General features: G+C 40.6%; 1 protein-coding gene across 4 annotated transcripts in view; it reads left to right on the top strand.

Annotated features, from left to right (window-relative positions):
• The window catches only part of DCLK1 (doublecortin like kinase 1), a 553061-nt gene that overhangs the window by 509143 nt on the left and 23392 nt on the right, over positions 1 to 20526 (top strand). For all 4 annotated transcript variants that reach the window (XM_036299715.1, XM_036299714.1, XM_036299717.1 and 1 more), the window contains exons 15-16: positions 4729 to 4809; positions 16965 to 17078. In XM_036299715.1, coding sequence (XP_036155608.1) covers positions 4729 to 4809; positions 16965 to 17078 — 195 coding nt within the window. The remainder of the gene's footprint in view (positions 1 to 4728; positions 4810 to 16964; positions 17079 to 20526) is intronic.

Genomic DNA, 20526 nt, shown 5'->3' with positions numbered 1-20526 from the left:
TCAACTGATCTGTTTATAACCATCTCAACTTCTCAAGTGCCTCTGTTTCCCTGGCTTCATCTCTCCCTGCGATCATTCCCTTTACCCTGCTATAGGCTCTTGTCATGCCCTACCCACCCCAGGCTTCAGCCCACCTTAGATTTCTGTGCAGCTTATTGTTTCAACTCTTTTAGGTCTTGACTTAATTTTATCTTCTCAGAGAATCTTTTCCAGAAGCACCCTGTTTTGAGGTGCAGTTCTAAAACCCTACCTGACTCATCTTATTTTCCTTGTCTGCTTTATTTGTCTCCATAGCACCTACACCCTTATGTCTATCTTGTATACCATCTAACTACCTTTCTACATAGATATATATAGGTGCATATGTTTTATTTGTATAATTTATTTTCCCACTAGAATGCAAATTCCATGAAGACAAGGATGTTTTTATTTTGTTCATTGCTCTACCATTAGTGCCTAGTCACCAGTACATAACTGGTACTCAATATACATAAATGAATGAGTGAATGAATGAAACAGTAATCAAAGTAGAGAAGCTCAACATGGGTTGAAATGATTAAGAAATACATCATGAGGATGCTACACTTTAACTTGGATCTTGAAAGACAACCAGAATTTAGAGGAAGTGGGGAACAAGGAATATGGTTTTCTTCAATTAAAACTAAAAGATCAACCTCTAAGAAAGCTAAAAATCTTTCGCTGAGGCATTAGTAGACCTTGAGATAAAAAAACACGAAAAACCAAGATGGCGGCATAGGTAAACAGCAGAGTTTGCTGCATCGAACAACCACTTCAAAAATACAACTAAAAGACGGAATGGACATCATCCAGTACCACAGGAAGGCTGGCTGAGTGGAAATTCTACAACTAGAAAGAAAGAGAAAAGCATACCGAGACTCAGAGGAGGCATAGTGCGGAAGTAAAATACTAAGGTACAGAGGCACACATGGAGTGGGCTGGCGGCTGAGGGTATGGTTGTCATTTTCAATCGGGAGGGAGTCTCAGGCTCTGAGCTCCAGTTCCAGGCGAGTCTCTGGGGACCCAGACTCATATGGGAGAAGCGGGACTGTCTGGCATCAGTCGGAACTTGAGGGCAGCTTTCTCTCGGAGGGGCTTGCAGCAATTGCTGAGAGACTAAGAAGCTGGGCCTCTGAGAGCAGCCATAACTGTTAGCTCTTCCCTGTTGATCCCATAGGACCCGCCCTGCCCAAGCCCTGCAGGGAGGCTTTTGCTGGATAGCTTCAGGCAGAGGCTAGATTAGCACCTCCCTAGAGATCCAGGAGCCATTGTGCCTAGAGGTCAGAGTGGGACCATCCAGTTTGCAGCTCCTTGGATCAATAAAGGACACACTCAGGGGGCAGACTCAGCACCAAAGCCCCTCTGAAGCAAGTCTTGCCCCGTAGGGGTGTCTCCAGCACAGAAGTTCTCCCACTGCAGACACAGCTGATTCTCACAGCCAATAGGCCTGGAGGTCAATTCCTCCCAGTGATACCTACAACAATCAAGGCTTAACTACAATGAGACTGTGCAGAAAGACCACAAGGGGGTGCACCAAGAGTGTCCTCCTCAGGTAATTGGGGAGGCTGAACTACTGGGCCCTAGAGGACACTTAGCACATAAAACCACTTTATCAACACAGGGAAGCATAAAAAATGCGGAGACAAAGAAAAAGGACACAAGTGACAGAAATGGAGGAAAGCAAACTACTGGATATAGAGTTCAAAACCACACTTTTAAGGTTTTTCAAGAATTTTCTAGAAACTGCCGATAAACTTAATGAGACTTACAAGAAATCTAATGAGACCCTTGATGTTGTGATAAAGGACCAACTAGAAATTAAGCATACACTCACTGAAATAAAGAATATTATACACACTCCCAACAGCAGACTAGAGGATCGCAAGAATCAAGTCAATGATTTGAAATACGAAGAAGCAAAAAACACCCAACCGGAAAAACAAAATGAAAAAAGAATCCAAAAAGATGAAGATAGTATAAGGAGCCTCTGGGACAGCTTCAAGCGTACCAACATCCGAATTATAGGTGTGCCAGAAGAAGAAAGAGAGCAAGATATTGAAAACCTATTTGAAGAAATAATGACAGAAAACTTCCCCTACCTGGTGAAAGAAATAGACTTAAAAGTCCAGGAAGCACAGAGAACCCCAAACAAAAGGAATCCAAAGAGGACCACACCAAGACACATCATCATTAAAATGCCAAGAGCAAAAGACAAAGAGAGAATCTTAAAATCAGCAACAGAAAGAAAGTCAGTTACCTACGGGGGCGTACCCATATGACTGTCAGCTGACTTCTCAACAGAAACTTTGCAAGCCAGAAGGGAGTGGCAAGAAATATTCAACGTGATGAATGCCAAGAATCTACAACCAAGAATACTTTATCCAGCAAAGCTATCATTCAGAATTGAAGGTCAGATAAAGAGCTTCACAGATAAGAAAAAGCTAAAGGAGTTCATCACCACCAAACCAGTATTATATGAAATGCTGAAAGGTATCCTTTAAGAAGAGGAAGAAGAAGAAAAAGGTACAGATACAAATTATGAACAACAAATACACATCTATCAACAAGTGAATCTGAAAATCAAGTGAATAATCTGATGAACAGAATGAACTGGTGATTGTAATAGAATCAGGGGCATAGAAAGCGAGTGGACTGACTATTCTTGTGGGGGAAAGGGGTGAGGGGGATGCGGGAAGAGACTGGACAAAAATCGTGCACCTATGGATGAGGACAGTGGATGGGGAGTGAGGGAGGAGGGTGGGGTGGGAACTGGGTGGAGGGGACTTATGGGGGGAAAAAAGAGGAACAAATGTAATAATCTGAACAATAAAGATTTAATTAATAAAAAAAAAACAGGAAAAGAAATAAATAAACAAGGGGATTTTAACCTTGGGGGAAAAAAAAGATAAAAAACACAACAAAATATTTCAGTTGATCTCAAACTTATATCTCTAGGCACTGACTGGCTTAAATTTTTGAAAAATTGATCTTAAAAAGTAATTATCTTTTGATTATTCAATCTATATAACTTTTCTTTTGCTGTGTTCTGAGTATGAATTCAATTTAAAATATTATTCCTTAGGCCTGGCCACTTTCCATAGAAAAAATTATGTATGTTGGGCCCAAGTTTCTCATATTATCCAACTGTGTAAGAATCTACCTCTAGACCTAAAGAAATTAGGGGAATTGAGAAAAGTGCCAGAAGAAAAGTGAAAACATGTGGGAAAAATCTGCTGAGGTGGGCATGGAGATGATTTCACCTGTGAACAGGCTTTTTAAAAACCTCTCCAACTCTTTCCATAACATGCCATCACTCCATAAACATAAGAGCTGGAAGTCACTGACAGATAGGACTATTTCTTACACCCCCATGGCACCTGGCAAAGAGCATCACAGATAATAGTTGCTTTAATAAGTCTTGGCCCAGGTTAGGAAGAGAAGGTAGATCTTTGGCAAGATTAATTATCCCCACCCTGGCCAGTTTGGCTCAGTGATTAGAGCATAGGCCCAAAGACCAAAGGTCTCAGAGTTGATTACCAGTGGTTAAGGGCATGTACCTTAGTTGCAGGCCCGGTTGCAGTGCAAAGGGGAGGCAACCAATTGATGTGTCTCTCTCACATTAATGTTTCTTTCTCTCTCCCTCCATCCCCCTCCCCTCCATTTTCTCTCAAAAAAAAAAAAAAAATCAATGGAAAAAATATCCTTGGGTGAGAATTTTAAAAAATAATAATAAATTATCACTATCATGGAATGATACTCAGAGCCTATGAATGTAAGCAATGAGGAAATATATATATAACCATGTTATTACATGGGAACTTCTAATTCAAAGTTGACAAATGTATGACAGACTCATCATTATAACCCAAGCTGTGCTTTTCTGGTCCAGATAAATTTGAACTTAAGGGAAAGTTTTATTTATTTCAGGCCAATGAATCATTTACTGCTTAATAGGTCTATTTTATTTGTGTTGATTGATCTGGAAATTTTTGAAGCAATTTTTCTTAGAATTCTTTGGCTACTAAATATAGTTTTTGTTTTAACAACTAGCTGTTGGCAATTCTGTATGTCTTTTCTTATAACTTTCTTTCATACTTAAATATGCCATCCTGAAGTTGAGGGAAAAAACACATTTTTACGTTCAGCTGCCAAAAGAAAATTTAGTTAGTGTTTTTAAAATTTGATTTTTATATTAAATTAATTTAGAAAATTATTTTTAAAGTGAAAAATCCTAGAAAAATAAATGAATTTTAATTCTTTAACATGTGTATTTGTTTTTTCTACTAAAAATACTTTCATTAAATTGATTTTAATATTAATTTCACTTTATTTTTTCCATCCACTATAAGCTATGTTTTTATAATTCCAAATATTCACCTTTCCTTTAACTTCTAACGATATTAAGTAACTGTGGGTAAGTTGAGTTGATATATTAGTACAGTGTGTCCCAAAAAGATGTATACACACTTTAACAGCTGACAGCTTAATTTTGAAAATGAAATGTATTTTAATAAACACTGATTTTATAATTATTCAAAGTGTGTGTATACATTTTTTGGGACACCATATATTTAAGATTTAGAGCTTTTCTAAATAAAATAGAACTTCTGCATTTGAAAACACCCAGTGGGATAAAGGGAAAAAAGACTTATGGCTATTATCTTTGACCTTAAAAGTTAGACAAATAGAATTGAATGTTCCTTTTTACAGGAGCTTATCACCATGATGCTGTTGGTCAATGTTGATCAGCGATTTTCAGCCATGCAGGTCCTTGAGCATCCCTGGGTAAATGTAAGTGACTTCCTCTTTTCCATATATTTACAATTGCAGATTTCCTAATAATGTCACCTTCTTATTAAAATGTGTTTGTTATTTCCCCTAAAATATGCCATAGTAGTTGCAGGATTGCACACTTGTTCCACGAGGACCATGACATACCCACACTAATACGCACGCTCATGGTCCCTTACACAAAGCATTTTCTCTGATTCAGATGACACTGCCTTCTACTGGGGAGGGACACGTGATCACTATCCCCCACCCCACAATCTACATTCTGTGGCCCATATTAGGTCTGAATACATCAATAAAATGGAGCAGATTTTCTGAGTTAGTGCTACTTTTGTATCATTTCTGCCAAAAATACAAGTGACCAAATGGTTTCTGCATACACCTTGGAGTCCTCCAAGCACTTATCAAACTTGCCTCTGCTCACAATTTATCTGGGGATCTCATTAAAATGCAGATTCTGTCATAGTAGATGTGAGGCTCTGAATTTCTAAAAGCCCCCAGATGCTGCTGCCATTATATGAGTACCAGGGTCTAATGATATTTCTTTAGCTATGAAGGAATTTTTCAGTGCAGAGTCATTAGTGTTTGACCCCATGAGTGACTGAACAGCTTTGTTTTGAATAATTATAATTAATACTTATTGTGTGCCTAACTTAGAGTCTGCCCAGAATTATTTTAAGTACCTTACATACATGAAGTGATTATGTTCTGCCCGATGACTGTATAACCTAGATATAGATCCCAACTGACATATGGAAGTCCATAATAAGGTTGAATAGTTCTTACTGTCAGAATAGAAGACATATAGAATTGGATGTAGATATGGACATGGACAACTTGTCTATACAGGGACAATTATAAAACTGCTAACTTTTGATATAAATTTTGCTATCTTCCCTATAGCTTTGAATGATTTGGCTATAAGTCAAAGGCAACAAAATATTCTACTTCTCTGAATTATCACCTTGGTAATTAGTTAAGTAATATTTTCCAAAATAACTAATTTTTTATGATAAAGTATGATTGAAAGCATAGGGTTGAGACAGATTACATCTGAGATGACATGACATTGAGATCTTGTTCCTGGCCTGCCACTCAATGGCTATTGGACTAAGTTCCGGAACTTTACACATCTGAACCTGATTCCTCACACCCCACTGGAAGGTTATAAGTATATGACAGGAGAATGTATGTGAATATGAGCATGTATAGATAGATATACAGCTAAGAATTGTTTTAAATATTTTTATATTACAGAGCTTCTGCATTGGTATACCATTAAGTAAATATATTCATTCCCTCAGCCCTTGGAATAGTTAGGCAGGTAACCAGAGTCCAGAGTGGTTACCTCCAGCCTCATAAACTTTGCATTTACTCCAGGGCCCTAAATGAAATTTATCCTTTTCCATGAAGTTGGAAGAGTTAGGAAGCATCCCATGTAAACCTTGTAATAAGCCTACAAGATAGGCAGGATGGGTATTATTGTACCCACTTTACAGATGAGAAGATTGAGGTTATGGTAGGAGACTTGTCCAAAGTAGCTAAGTTTGTAATTGAGTTAATATTTGCAGTCAGGAACCCACACTCCAAGCCCATTTGCTTTAAACTCTTATGCACCACACTACATCTACCCTCCCTTTGTTGTATATGAAAGCACAAAATACTTCCTATGTACATAGTCATCATTATGTTTGTTCATACAAGTTAGCAACCTATTCAAAGTAACTTACCTAGGTGCCATGCTTAGATGTACAGGGTGGAAGAGGCACAGACAGGCTCTCTCAATGGTAACAGTTGGTTCTGATTTATATGCATGCTATTTAAAAACCCATGGTCCACAAGTTGTCCAATTGCCCTAGAAAGACTAACACTTTAACCAGAGAATAAACCAGGGTCCTCAAACTACAGCCTGCGGGCCACATGGAAATACAAATATTGTATTTGTTCCCGTTTTGTTTTGTTTTTACTTCAAAATAAGATATGTGCAGTGTGCATAGGAACGTGTTCATAGTTTGTTTTTTTTTAAAACTATAGTCCGGCCCTCCAACGGTCTGAGGGACAATGAACTGGCCCCCTGTTTAAAAAGTTTTAGGACCCCTGGAATAAACCGAAAAGCTGAATTTGAAATGTGGCCTTTGCAAGCTTATAAAGAACCCATGGAGGAAAGAGATTCATAGATTGATTTTAGATTTTTAAGCATATTATTATCAGAGGATCACTGCCTATCAGGCCTGCCCTCCAGGAGTTCTGTCTGATAAAACCAGATAGTCACAGGGCAATGGGGGAAGGGCTATCCCCACCAGTCTGTGCGGAGGGTGCCATGGAAGGCTTCCTGGAGGAGGAGTCAGAGCTCCATCCTGGAGGAATCTGGTAAAGAAACATCCTGTGGAACCAGATCCAGCAGGATGTGAATATTCCTCTATAGTAATAAAAGGGTAATATGCTAATTAGACTGGACATCTTCTGGACAAAGCCACGGTGGCAGGGGCTGAGGCAGAGGCAGTTAGGAGTGATCAGGCCAGCAGGCAGCGGTGGTTAAGGGTGATCAAGCAGAAGAGCAGTTAGGAGCCAGCAGTCCCAGATTGCGAGAGGGATGTTCCCTGAGGGGTCCCAGATTGGAGAGGGTACAGGCTGGGCTGAGGGACACCCCTCCATGCACAAATTTCATGCACCAGACCTCTAGTATATAATAAAAGGCTAATATGCAAATTGGCCAAATGGCGAACGACCTGTCACTATGATGCGCACTGACCACCAGGGAACAGATGCTCAATGCAGGAGCTTCCCCTTGGTGGTCAGTGTGCTCCCATAGGGGGAGTGCCACTCAGCCAGAAGCTGGGCTCATGGCTGGCGAGACCAGTGGCAGAGGCGGGAGCCTCTCCCACCTCTGCAGCAGTGCTAAGGATGTCCGGCTGATGGCTTAGGCCTGCTACTCACTGGGAGCAGGCCTAAGCCATCAGTCGGACATCCCCTGAGGGCTCCTGACTGTGAGAGGGCACAGGCCAGGCTGAAGCCCCCCCCCCACCCCCCAAGTGCATCAATTTCTTGCACTGGGTCTCTAGTCTATATATATAAAGAGCCAGGGTCCATAAGGACCTAAGGCTCGATCAAACACCGGAAGTCAGTGCTGGGTTGCTGTGGTGACCCAGCACTGACTGTAGCCGGTACTGGTGTAGTGACCCAGCACTGACTGCCAAGGGGGCTGCGGATCAGGCCCGGAGAGAAGCCTGCAGACAGCAAGGCAGGGTCTGATCCACAGCCTCTGTGACAGCTGTTGATCAGCTGTTGCCTCTCTCTTTCTCTCTGGGCTTCCCCAGCAGCCACACCTCTGTTTCTCTCCAGGCCTCTAAGGGGGCTAATCAGCCCGACTCTTTGATCAGGCCCGAAGATAGGCCCGGAGACGCTGACTGGCATAGAAACCAACCAATCAGAACCTAATCTGGGTGAACTGTGAAAGCAGAACCTAAGGTGGGGGCTGAGGAGGGGTTTTAAAATGACTGTTTTGGCAGTATAGTGCATATGGCTGGCTATCAGTCCAGATATAGAGATTATGTATTTTTGTCTGCCAAGAGCAACTCCTCCTGCTGAAAAAGGCTTTTCCCCCCATTTAAGCAATCCTATCCTATATAATCTAACTATACTAATAAAAGGGTAATATGCTAATTAGACCAGGTCAACTGGCTATCTTCCAGATGTCCGACTTCCTTCCAGACAAAGCCATGGTGGTGGGGGCAGAGGCAGAGGCCATTAAGGGTGATCAGGCTGGCAGGGGAGGGTAGTTGGGTGTGAGATCAGGCAGTCAGGGGATGTCACTTGGGGGCAACCAGGCTGGCAGGGGAGGGCCATTGGGGGCAAGATCAGGCCAGCAGGGGAGGGCAGTTGGGGGCAATCGGGCCAGCAGGGGAACAGTTAGGCATCAATCAGGCCTGTAGGGGAGTGGTTTGGGGGTGATCAGGCTGGCAGGCAGAAGCAGTTAGGGGCAATCAGGCAGGCAGGCAGGTGAGCGGTTGGGAGCCAGCAGTCCCAGATTGTGAGAGGGATGTCTGACTGCTGGTTTAGTCCCTATCCCTGTGGACATCCCCCGAGGGGTCCCAGATTGGAGAGGGTGTAGCCTGGGCTGAGGGATGCCTCCCCAGTACACAAATTTTGTGCATCAGGCCTCTAGTATACTATAAGATAACTTGGTGACTGTGAGCAAATTTGTCCCTTTATTTGAGGGGGCTGGAATGCTCTTAAAAACACATAATTCCTTACTTTGATTCCAAACCATATGACCCTACATCAATAAATCCCAATAGTGGGGTAAAGAAAAAAAAAAGATTCTGCCTATTATCCTTGGAAAACTAAGTTGCTCATTCTTATTCCTAGGCAGTATATACATGTCTTAGCAGGAACTTCTACCTTCTCAACCTGTGTTGTACACATTTTTACACATGGTCCCACTTTGCTGACAATCAGGATCCACAGCTCCCTCTGGAACTTGGACTTCTGTTGTCATTTCAGTTTTCCCTGTTAGATTCCCTCAAAACATTTACTAAAAGCAAGGATAACATTTAAGGAACTATCTAGAAGACTGACAACTAAAAACATACCCTTTGTATAATTCCTATCTTATCCCATGCTATTTTCTGATACTCTACAGTGGTTCTCAACCTTCCTAATGCTGCGACCCTTTAATACAGCCCCTCATGTTGTGGTGACCCCCAATTTCATTGTTACAAATTGAACATAATTAAAGCATAGTGATTAATCACAAAAACAATATGTAATTACATATGTGTTTTCCGATGGTCTTAGGCAACCCCTGTGAAAGGGTCGCGACCCACAGGTTGAGAACCACTGCTCTAGGATGAAGGTCCATCTCAATGTGTTAATTCTATGAACTATGTTTCACCTCCAATTATTTTACTAACTAGAGGACTGGTGCACAAAATTCATGCGGGGGGGGGGGGGTGTCCCTCAGCCCAGCCTGCACCCTCTCCAATCTGGGACCCCTTGAGGGATGTCCAGTGGGATTGGGCCTAAACGGGCAGTTGGACATCCCTCTCATAATCCAGGACTGCTGGCTCCCAACTGCTCACCAGCCTTCCTGCCTGATTGCCCTTAACTGCTTCTGCCTGCCAGCCTGATCACCCCTAACTACACCCCTGCCAGCCTGATTGACGTCTAACTGCTCCCTTGCTGGCCCGATTGTCCCTAACTTCCCTCTCCTGCCAGCCCTGGTAGCCCCTAACTGCCCTCCCCTGCCAGTCCATCACCCCCAACTGCCCTCTTCTGAAGGCCTGGTCACCCCTAACTGTCCTCCCCTGCATGCCTTGTCCTCTCCAATTGCCCTCTACAGGCCTGGTCACCCCCAACTGTCCTTCCTTGCTGGCCTGGTTGCCCCTAACTGCCCTTCCCTGCAGGTCTTGTCATCCCCCAACTGTCCTCTCCTGCAGGCCTGATTGCTCCCAACTGCCCTCCCCTGCAGGTCTGGTCCCCCCAACTGCCCTCCCCTGCAGGCCTGGTCCCCCCCCCAACTGCCCTCATCTATAGGCCTGGTCATTCCCAACTGCCCTTCTATTCAGGCCTTGCCCCCCACAATTGCCTTCCCCTGCAGGCCTGGTCACCCCAAATTGTCCTCCCTTGCTGGCCTGGTTGCCCCTAAATGCCCTCCCCTGCAGGCCTGGTTGCCCCTAACTGCCCTCCCCTGCAGGCCTGGCCACCCCAACTTCCTTCCCCTGCTGGCCTGATCACCCACAACTGCCCTCCCCTGCTGGCCATATTGTGTCCACATGGGGGTGGTCATCTTCTATGTTGGAGTGATGGTCAATTTGCATATCACCTCTTTATTATATAGGATTTTACTAATGAGGAAACTGAAGCTCAAAGAAGTCTCTAGCATTAAGCTCAGTGGAGTCTCTAACATAAGGTCTGATACCTGGGTTTTGTACCCAGAGATTTTTATTTAACTGGTCTGCACTGGCATCTGGGTATTGGGAATTTTAGAAGTTTCCAGGTGATTTCCTAGTGGAAAGGACTGATTTAAATAAGTCAAAGGTAGTTATTTAACCAATTTAAAACTTCCTATCACCTTCCTGGCCTTTCCATTTACTTCCTTTATTTCACCTACCTACTCTTTTGAAAAGATACCACCAAGCTAAATTATATTAAAAGAATGAAGAAAGTGAGGGGAAAAGAACAAAAACAAAACAACAGCCTGAATAATCTACCAAGATGTCTCATGCTAATAAAAATCAGCCCTACACACAAAAATATATACTGTAAACATTCATCTCATGGTGCTGGCAGCATTTGTCAGAAAGTAAGAGAACTCTAGAGATGCTGTAATCGTATATAATAAAGAGGTAATATGCAAATGGTCGTTACACCATGAGGCGTAACGACCGATCAGCAGGAGGGCGGGGCAGTGAGCTACATGGGGCAGAGAGCTACGAGCAGTGGTGGACAGGGCGGCCAGCTGAGGCAAGCAGCAGTGAGCTACTCATACACAGATTCATGCACAGGGCCACTATTAATAAGTAAAACCACTTATCCATATTCATAAATTGTGAATGATGACTTGGAATTCCACTTTCCATTTGGGCATCTTATCCTCTCCTTTCTCCAAGGTAGATCTTAATTTACTTCATATTTTCTCCCCAAGTGCAGTGTGAATTGTATACATAAGAGGATGTCTAGGACTCAGCTGAAGGGAGTCAAAAGTCCTGGGATACCCTCAGTGGTTAAGTGTCAACCTATGAACCAGGAGGTCACAGTTCGATTCCTGGTCAGGGCACATGCCATGGTTGCAAGCTCGATCCCCAATGTGGAGCATGCAGTAGGCAGCTGATCAATGATTCTCTCTTATCACTGATGTTTCTGTCTCTCTCTCCCTCTCCCTTTTTCTCTGAAATCAATAAAAATATATATTTTTTAAAAAGTCCTGGGGTACTGTGCAGTGGGGGATGATTAGCATGAGTCAAGGGGCCACACACTGGGATGTGAAACATGGCTGCTATTGAAGAGTGCTCTAGGGCACTTGGGATTGTTTAAAACTAACTTGGAATATTCTGGGGGTAAAATGCTCATAAATTTACAGATATTAATAATAGGGTCTGCAATGAATAGACTGAAAACCGGATCCATGATCCAAAAACAAAACTCCATGAGGGAGGAGGATTTTCTGAAGCATGACCCCTGGAATGGTCTCCCTAAGGAGGGAAATTCACTCAACCGAGTGACTTCATGTCCAGGCCTCCACCTCCTCCCCAACATCCGCTGGAGAAATGGAGACCAGGTCTCCTACAGACAGCTGTGAGAGTTCATTTTCCATTTTGCAAACTAATTTTGTTCTTGTCAATTGCAATGCTCTGTCAAGTGGTGGATGGGAATTTCTAAATCAAAAACCACTAACCTCAAACCACAACCAGCCTCTGTCAAACAAGAAACTACTCCCAGAAACTACATACCAAAACGTATGGTAATAATACTATAACTATTTGTAACATACTTCCAGGTTTGTCACGTTTAGAAAATTCATAGCACATTTTTGGCACATAATCTATTCAGAATAATGGTGATAAAGATGTATATAAAAATGTATGTTTTTAATGGCCCTATTTATTTTATTGATGCAAGACAGTAAATTAACTAAATCTCCATCATCAATCCATATGCCTCAGGTACAGATTAGGTCCCAACAAAACCATCTGTTTATATCTTTTAATTCAATTATGCTCAAAGCCTTCAAAATCGATAAGAAACTACAGACTTTTTAGTTACTGTGGGGTGTGTGTGTGTGTGTGTGTGTGTGTGTGTGTGTGTTACCTTCTCTAGCTGAGATACCTTATTTCAGTGGGAACAAATTCTGAACGGTTTTAAGATTTTTGAAGTCAAAAGCATCTTTTGAGGGTTGTTTCACTACTTTCATTACGTTGCTTCAGCATGAATTAATAACCAAACAGAAATTGAAAACTTCACTAGAATTTAAAGCTGGAGGCCTGAGCCCCTAGGATATAATATGTAAAAGAGTCGCTAAGCACAAATAGTGTGGTGAAGGCTTGGGAGAGGTGGGTGCGGGGAGGAGGTGGTCAATGGGGAAAAAAGCAAAAAACAAAAACAAAGGCGACATCTATAATACTTTCAACAACAAAAAATAAAATTTAAAAATATTAATTAATTAGCTAATTAATTAAAAGAGTTGCTAGGAGTCTTTACAGAAGATTAGGACCAGTGCAGGGCCAGGAAATGATAAGGAAGTCCATTGTGAGAGTGATGAGAGCTGGCAGGGAAAAGAACTCAGGTAAAGGGAAATTTCTGGTAAGGATGCCCAATGGTGGGGAAGTGAGGAGGCAGGACTGAGCATCAAGGTAAATCTTCCTCAGTAAATTACATAGGGACTGCTGCTATGAAATCCCAGCTGTTGTTTTTTTTTTCCTCTGTATGTGTACCCAGGATATTAAACACAACCTGTGCCAATCACAGACCCACACTGACCCAATGCTACTTTATGTCATCCATTGTTAGCTGGGGCTTCTAGCACAGCCTGCTCCACATGGGATTTGAGAGCCCCCACCTTAACAGGTTGCATTGCCTTATCTCATATAAGTCTCTCCTTGATAGAAGCTTCTAACTGCAATCCAAAGGGCCTCCTGAAGTGCTCAGTATCACTTTAACTGACCTTCATTCAAAGGCTTCCCAGGCTCCATTCAGGCCTGTCCAAATACAGTATTCCATTTTTTTCAGCTCCTAATCTAACTCTCCCACCCTCTCACTATAGTGCCACTTTTATCATGGAAAAGAAGTCATTGAGTTCCTCCATTTAACACTTAGGGAGCCCTTTTGTAGCAGATATCATGCTAATGAATGCACAAAAGTTCTAGACCTAGCTGTGTGACCTTGAGCGAATAACCTTGCTGAGTCTCAGTTTGCTTATCTTTGAAATGGGACAGATAAGGCATATTGTAGAGGATAATCTGAGGATTAAGGAGATCATAGATGTAAGTCATTAGCACACACCACAAAGCAATTAACACTTGTGTCATCTTCCTCTTTCTGCCTCTCTTTTAACTTGCCTCCCCTCCACCTCAAAACAGGCCTCACTCTTTCTCTCCTTAATTCATCTTGCACCAAAGACAAAGAGAAACCTACACTTCCCCAAGGCAGACTGCTTCATTTCCCCCTCCATCCTGTGCCTTTTCCTGTCTTCCAACTTTTCCTTGCCACTAGCTTCTGACCCTGAGACTTCAAATACCCTCAAGGGTTTTTTTGTTTGTTTGTTTTTGTCTTAAAGAGAAAAAACTTTCCTTCCATCTGCTCCTTAAAAAAATATATATTTTATTGATTTTTTACAGAGAGGAAGGGAAAGGGATAGAGAGTTAGAAACATTGATTAGCTGCCTCCTGCACACCTCCTACTGGGGATGTGACCGCAGTCAAGGTACATGCCCTTGACCAGAATCGAACCTGGGACCCTTCAGTCCACAGGCCGACGCTCTACCCACTGAGCCAAACCAATCAGGGCCCATCTGCTTCTTTATAGTCTAAAGCACATACAAATAACTGCCTGACATAGCCTGAAACTCTCCCAAGAGGTGACTGGAATTACATCTGTAATCTTGGGGGTGGGGCAGAACCCCAAACCTTGCCAGATATGTGAGACTAATATTTGTAAAACCTTCAGTAAAGGCACATCATTTCATCCTTTGTCAAATGTTTAAATATTCCCAACATTCTAACTTAGATCCCAAGGGCCTGCTGTTTCATCCACCATTTAAAAAAAGTATTTGCATACACCATTGAATTTGTCCTTGTGTTTAACACTTTGATTGGCATAATCCTAATCTTTGCGATTATCGCAGGACTTCTCTCCCACTAGGAGAGTTGGGAACTGGAAACTGTACTGTAAAACATCTGAGTAAAGGGCTGTAGTCCTCCACACTTGCTACCCCCCTTACTAAAAAACTTTGCTTTATTCCTAAATAAGACTCCAGTCTTTGGATCTTTTTGGTATTCATTTGTGTCCTATCTTCTGTTCTTTCTCCTTTGTTTGCCATTACTCTCCCACATAAACTCTTAACCAGAGATAAACTGGTTGACTCATTGTTTGGCAAACATGCCCTGTGGCTTCCCACTCACATGCATCTGTACACCAAACCTCACGTTCCCTTCTCTCTACTTGTCAATATGTTCCCTATCATTTAGGACCAGGTCCAGTCCCATAATCCTCATGAAGCCTATGCTGACTGCTCACAAAGGAAAATATGTCCTGTCTCCTCTGAAGTCTTTCCATGTTTCTAGCTAAGCCATAAGGCTATACTGCCTGGGACAGCTCCGTCTCACCTTGTTAACCTGTTTTATTATTTGACAAAGTGTGTCCATACTGTGTCTCCCGAGTAGTTTGCAAGGTTCTCTGGTGGGCAGAGACTGTTCCCCCCTCCCATCCCTAACACAGCAGGCACTTCATATGTCCCTGTTTCTCTTCCCTCCCCAAGTGTCATTTCACTGCTGCCGTAACTGACTTTCATTCCATTTCTATTTCTTTCCACAATACAGACTTTTAAAATTTTTTTGAATTCACTCTGCATCATTGCCAAACTTCCTTCCTCTAGATTTGGTTTCAGATGTGAGTCAATAAGCATAATAATTGTTTCTTCTTCTAACCATTAATAAACCAATGCAAGAATATCATAAATTGAGAATCCACTGTGTGTAGAGCACTGAGCCAAGAGCCTCTGTTAAAGATTACAAAAAATGTGGAAGGCATGGTACAAAAGAACAAGAGTTCAGTATATATATATATATATATACTTTGTGAATGTATACATATACTTGTGTGTGTGTGTATACATATAATAATATGTGTGTGTTATACTTACAAAATCACCTAGCATCAAAAATAATATATAAGTAGGGAGGCAAATATATAGAATAAATGAGCATTAGAAGTTTACAGAAGAACCATTAGAATAAGTTGTGTTTAATAGGGGCAAGTGTTTTGACACAGGTGATTTGGACCCAAGTTTTGAAGAAGAAGAAGAGCAATGACAGGGTACATAAGAGCAAAGCCCATGCCTATTTTTGCTCACCCTCATTTTCCCACCACTTACTCTAGTGCCTGGTCCACTGTCAACATGTTGTTAATATTTGCTGAATAAATAAATAGCCAAATGCTAAAAGAAGGAGTAGATCCCATGTGGAGAGTCCATGTTGTGCAAAAGAGTAAGCATGTCATGTTTGGAAAGATGGAGAGGAAGGGGAGAAGGAAAATGATGAATGGCACTGAAGTCCTGCCAGGATCTTTGGTTTTAAGAGATAGTAACAAACACTTTATTATACATCCATTCATTTATTTTGCAAGTATTTACTAAGCATCTACAATGTGCCAAAGCACTATGTTAAGACCTGAGGGTTTCACAGTGAACAAAACACAGTCTCTGGTCTCCAAAAATTGTGCAGCCTTTTGATCATAATCTAGTAAGTGATGGCACATACTTATGACTTGGGTTATTGTTATTCTAACAGTATTGCTAACAAGGAGAGCAATCTGTGAAGCCTCCATCACAGACAGCTTTGGCAGAGAGCAGAAGCCTTAGTTAAAATGAGCTCCAATGTGAAGTATGTCATAACAGATGATTTGAATGCTGCAAGGAGGATTTAAAACTTAAGGAAGAACTTTCTGCCTGGAAGGTTGTCTGGGGTTATAGAATGGCTGATTGAGTAGCTTGCAGGAGCCCAAGTGTGTCAGTCTTCTTGGGTATGGGTCTGAATGATGGGATAAGAGGGTAAAATTCTTGGATCAGAAAATAAAAATGTTTACATTGATGTTTTGTTATTGTTGTTGTCCAGATTAACTTGCTCTTTGACATATGTCTCTGGAGCTATGATTGAAATTATTTTATTAGAAACAATAGAAATAACAATTTTTATTTAGGGAACTCTGAGGGACAGATGACACACCAAATTAATTTTAGGGCAGATGTGGGAATGCATGAGACCTTAGAGCTGTACTTCTAACAACAGTGTTTAATGAGAAGACATTGACCAGTTTATTTCTGAAATCTTATGAATGTTAAGATCACTGCCTATCACAAGGAGATCTTGGCCTCATATTCCTCATATCTCATTTTTTTCTTTTTCTCCTTCCTTTATTTCTTTCCCACCCTCCCGGCCCAGGATGACGGCCTCCCAGAAAATGAACATCAGCTGTCAGTAGCTGGAAAGATAAAGAAGCATTTCAACACAGGCCCCAAGCCGAATAGCACAGCAGCTGGAGTTTCTGTCATAGCAGTAAGCATCTGAAATATCCACCTATAACTTGTTTTAAAGCAATCCACCTAGGAGACAAGCATTATTCAGGAGATTCCACCCAGAGACAGCAGAATGGGTCATTTCTTTAGACAGCTCGACCGTTTAAAGCACTGAGGGAGCTTGGGGCTAAAATACATCACGTGTTTTTGCTGATGATTTCCCAGGTCGTCACATCATTATCCAACACCTCCAGGGTGTCTTGCAGTTTATATTAATTTCATGATTTATTTTTTAAAGCAGAAAACCTCCCCCACACTGGATTGTGTGCCAATGCAAACTTTTGAGCTCTGAGGAAAGGAGTTCATTATATTCTTTTGCCAGGACCTTGGAGGGAAGGCAAGCTGAGAAACACGACATTGCAGAGAGAATTGGAACAGTATGATTCTTTGTACGAGACCTAAATGAAAGCCAAAACGGAGCAGAAAGGTTACACAGTAAGATTTTCAGGGAAATTGAATCGCTGTGAACACACAAAGAAATTACAATGTCTTGCTCCTTAGAAATTTCATTTTTAAAGTTGAAAGTCTTTTAACATTTAACATTTTATTGATGTAGCTACACAGATTTTTTTTTTCCTGTTCTATACATGCAGACACACACTACATGCAATTTGAGAGCAGCTCTAGGCAAAGATTAAATTGGGTAGAAAAATAATGAAACCTCATACTTCCTGGTGTCATATTCTAGAGGATATTCAAGTCCCAGATTACTTGTTTTTAATAATTTCATTTTTTTAACAGCATATTCAATGTGAAATCACTTAAACTGTTTTTCTTTTTAAACAAAGAAATGAGACACTATGTTGTCCAATGGTAAAAAGTATTTATGCTACTAAATAGTACTTCATGCTCAACAGCAATACTAAATATTTAACTATGATTACAGCATTTTTGTTTTTATTTTTTATTGTGCTGGAGCTCCAGATAAAACTAAACATATGTAACTGATATATTTGATATAACCAACCCCAAATCTGGGTTACTAAATATTTGATAGGAGCTTCCAGATTTTGCAGATGGCATGAATACATGCATATACTTTCTTTACGGCTTGCATTTCATGTTTTTTTATTGAACCCTTTTGTGAGTAACTGGTTCATGAGTACACTTGACAGTATGTATACCTGAATTTCAGTGCTGCTAAGGATCTAAAATTGCAATCTATTCTTCTTGCCCTCTGTCTTTAGTACTTCTAAGGAAATTCAATGTAGAAGTACGTTGTCTTCCATGTCTTCCTAGATTGTCCGCATTCTTTATTATCAGCATTCTCTATCGCAATTTTTAAAAGTAATAATCTCCTGGTGGTTCTCAACTAAACCAGACACTCTATACTCTGTTTTCATCATTCATTCAAGTTATACGTCTATACCGAAACTTTTGGTTCCACAATTTTATTTTGCAATGGACTGCCAGCACGCTTGTCCATGAAAAGGACTGTTTTTCTGCTCCTGTTGAGAGCTTACAGCTGCTAGAGAGGGTGCTTTCTCTACCACTCTAATTTTTTCCTGTTTTTATTTTTCATTTTAATTTGTCTTTGGTTAAATTTGACTGGGTTGCTCCATAATTGTTTGTTTATGGTATTCTGGGAATCTTATAATGACTAAGGACAAGAACTTCAGAACAATTTTCCAATGGACAATGACAGATTTGAGGGGAAATCCTATTTTAATCAAACCTGGATCAATTCCAAAACCTAAAACTTTATCTAAGTAGATTTCAAAAAAACTCCAGTTAGCATTTGAAGATCAGATGCTAAATAATTTTTCCCTAAATATCATAATTGGACCATTTTGAATGCAATTTAATATCAGTTTCTCAGATCATCACTAACATATTTCATGGAAACTGTACAAACTGGTAATAGACTTATAAATTATAAAATGGGCTTTGTGTTGCTGAGTTACGCATTAGTTGCATGCTTAATCTTCTTTATCCACTACAAATTTTTAAAAAAATAATTACCAACTTAACTAAGACACAAAATAATTAATGCTTTGGAGAAGTATCTGATAAAGTACCTTGTCAACTCTAAAGCACAATTTACATGCTGACTATTGGAATTAATATTTCAAGCATGAAAGAGAATATCACTAAATTTCAGAGCTGTTTCTGGAGAAACTGCCTTACCATCATATATGCACTTTCTCCAGGATGCTTTCCCCTCATAAATGTCCAAACTCTCCATGAGAACCTGGGGTGGGAGGGAAGGATGAGAGAGTCACCAATCCCAGAGCAGGGCTGAGAATTAGAAACTGGACAGTTTGGCTGCCTTTGTTATTATCTTTCAGAATGGTACTGGTTAAGTCCATTTACACTCTATAACAGTGTTCCCATTCTTAAAGTGCAAAAGAGGAGTCTCAGAGGACTACCACAAGAAAAAGAAACCTTGGAATTAAGTAATATTCCAACTCAAACTAAAGTATAACTGCAAAGGAACAATATTCTGTAGAAGGAATAGCCTTCATAAAAACCATTTGACAATTAATGATGTAATATAATTATTAATTCACCCACATGATTGAAATTTCTGTAAAGAATATAACACTGTAATGACTTCTATTTGATGTATATAGAAAAAAACTGATTTCATCATAAATTTTATTCAGACAGAATTTTTTTCCCATGAGCATGCATACTTCTCCCTGGAGGCTATCAAGTACTGTATTTTATTTCTTCTTCTTCTTTTCTTTGTACTTTATTTTAAACATCTTCTATTCTAGGACTGAATTTTTTACACTCTTTCAAACTTTTAAAAATACTATTTAGGATGTAGTATCAATCAGCTTTTGTTTTTTTCTTTTTTTCAGGAAATCAACAATTAAATCATTAGTCTTTAACTGGTATTTCTCTTTCTCTAGAAACCTAACTACCTGCTGGAGATTAATGTTGCTTACAAAAGAATTTGTTACATTTTTTCTTTCTCAGAGGAAAGAAAGAACCAACCATCATAACAGACTCTAGATACAGGTGTAATGTGTTACATGAGCATAGTTTAATATGCACTCGTGGTTCTGAATCTTAGTGTTTTTTGCTGGTGGTGTCATTTTTTCTTCTCTGCTTCCCACCCGCTACCTTATTGAGGCTGAAGAAAGGACAAATGACAACTTTATATTAAGGTTGCAAGAGGTCCTTGAATAGGCTAGAAGATTAACTATCAGCTGGAGGCTCACAAGGATCATACAGTCCTAAAAGGAAAAAGATGTTCTTACATTTAGGTCAGGCAATGTGATTAGGTGGAAACCCACTGCTGTCCTTAAAAGTGCAACATTCTACTTCTCAGAAAGACTCCATTTTCCCTCTGCTACCTTTGCCAGTAGTTGGGAAATTAAAAACAAACAAATAATCAAAAAAAAAAAAACCAACAGAACAGAAATAAGGAAACAAAAGGTTATTAAAATGCAATTTATAGACATAAAATGGAATTAGAG

Source organism: Myotis myotis, unplaced genomic scaffold (genome assembly GCF_014108235.1).
Source record: "Myotis myotis isolate mMyoMyo1 unplaced genomic scaffold, mMyoMyo1.p scaffold_m19_p_3, whole genome shotgun sequence".
Taxonomy (NCBI): Eukaryota; Metazoa; Chordata; class Mammalia; order Chiroptera; family Vespertilionidae; genus Myotis; species Myotis myotis.
The sequence above is the reverse complement of the archived record's forward strand: the minus strand, read 5'-3'. Positions and strand labels throughout refer to the sequence as shown.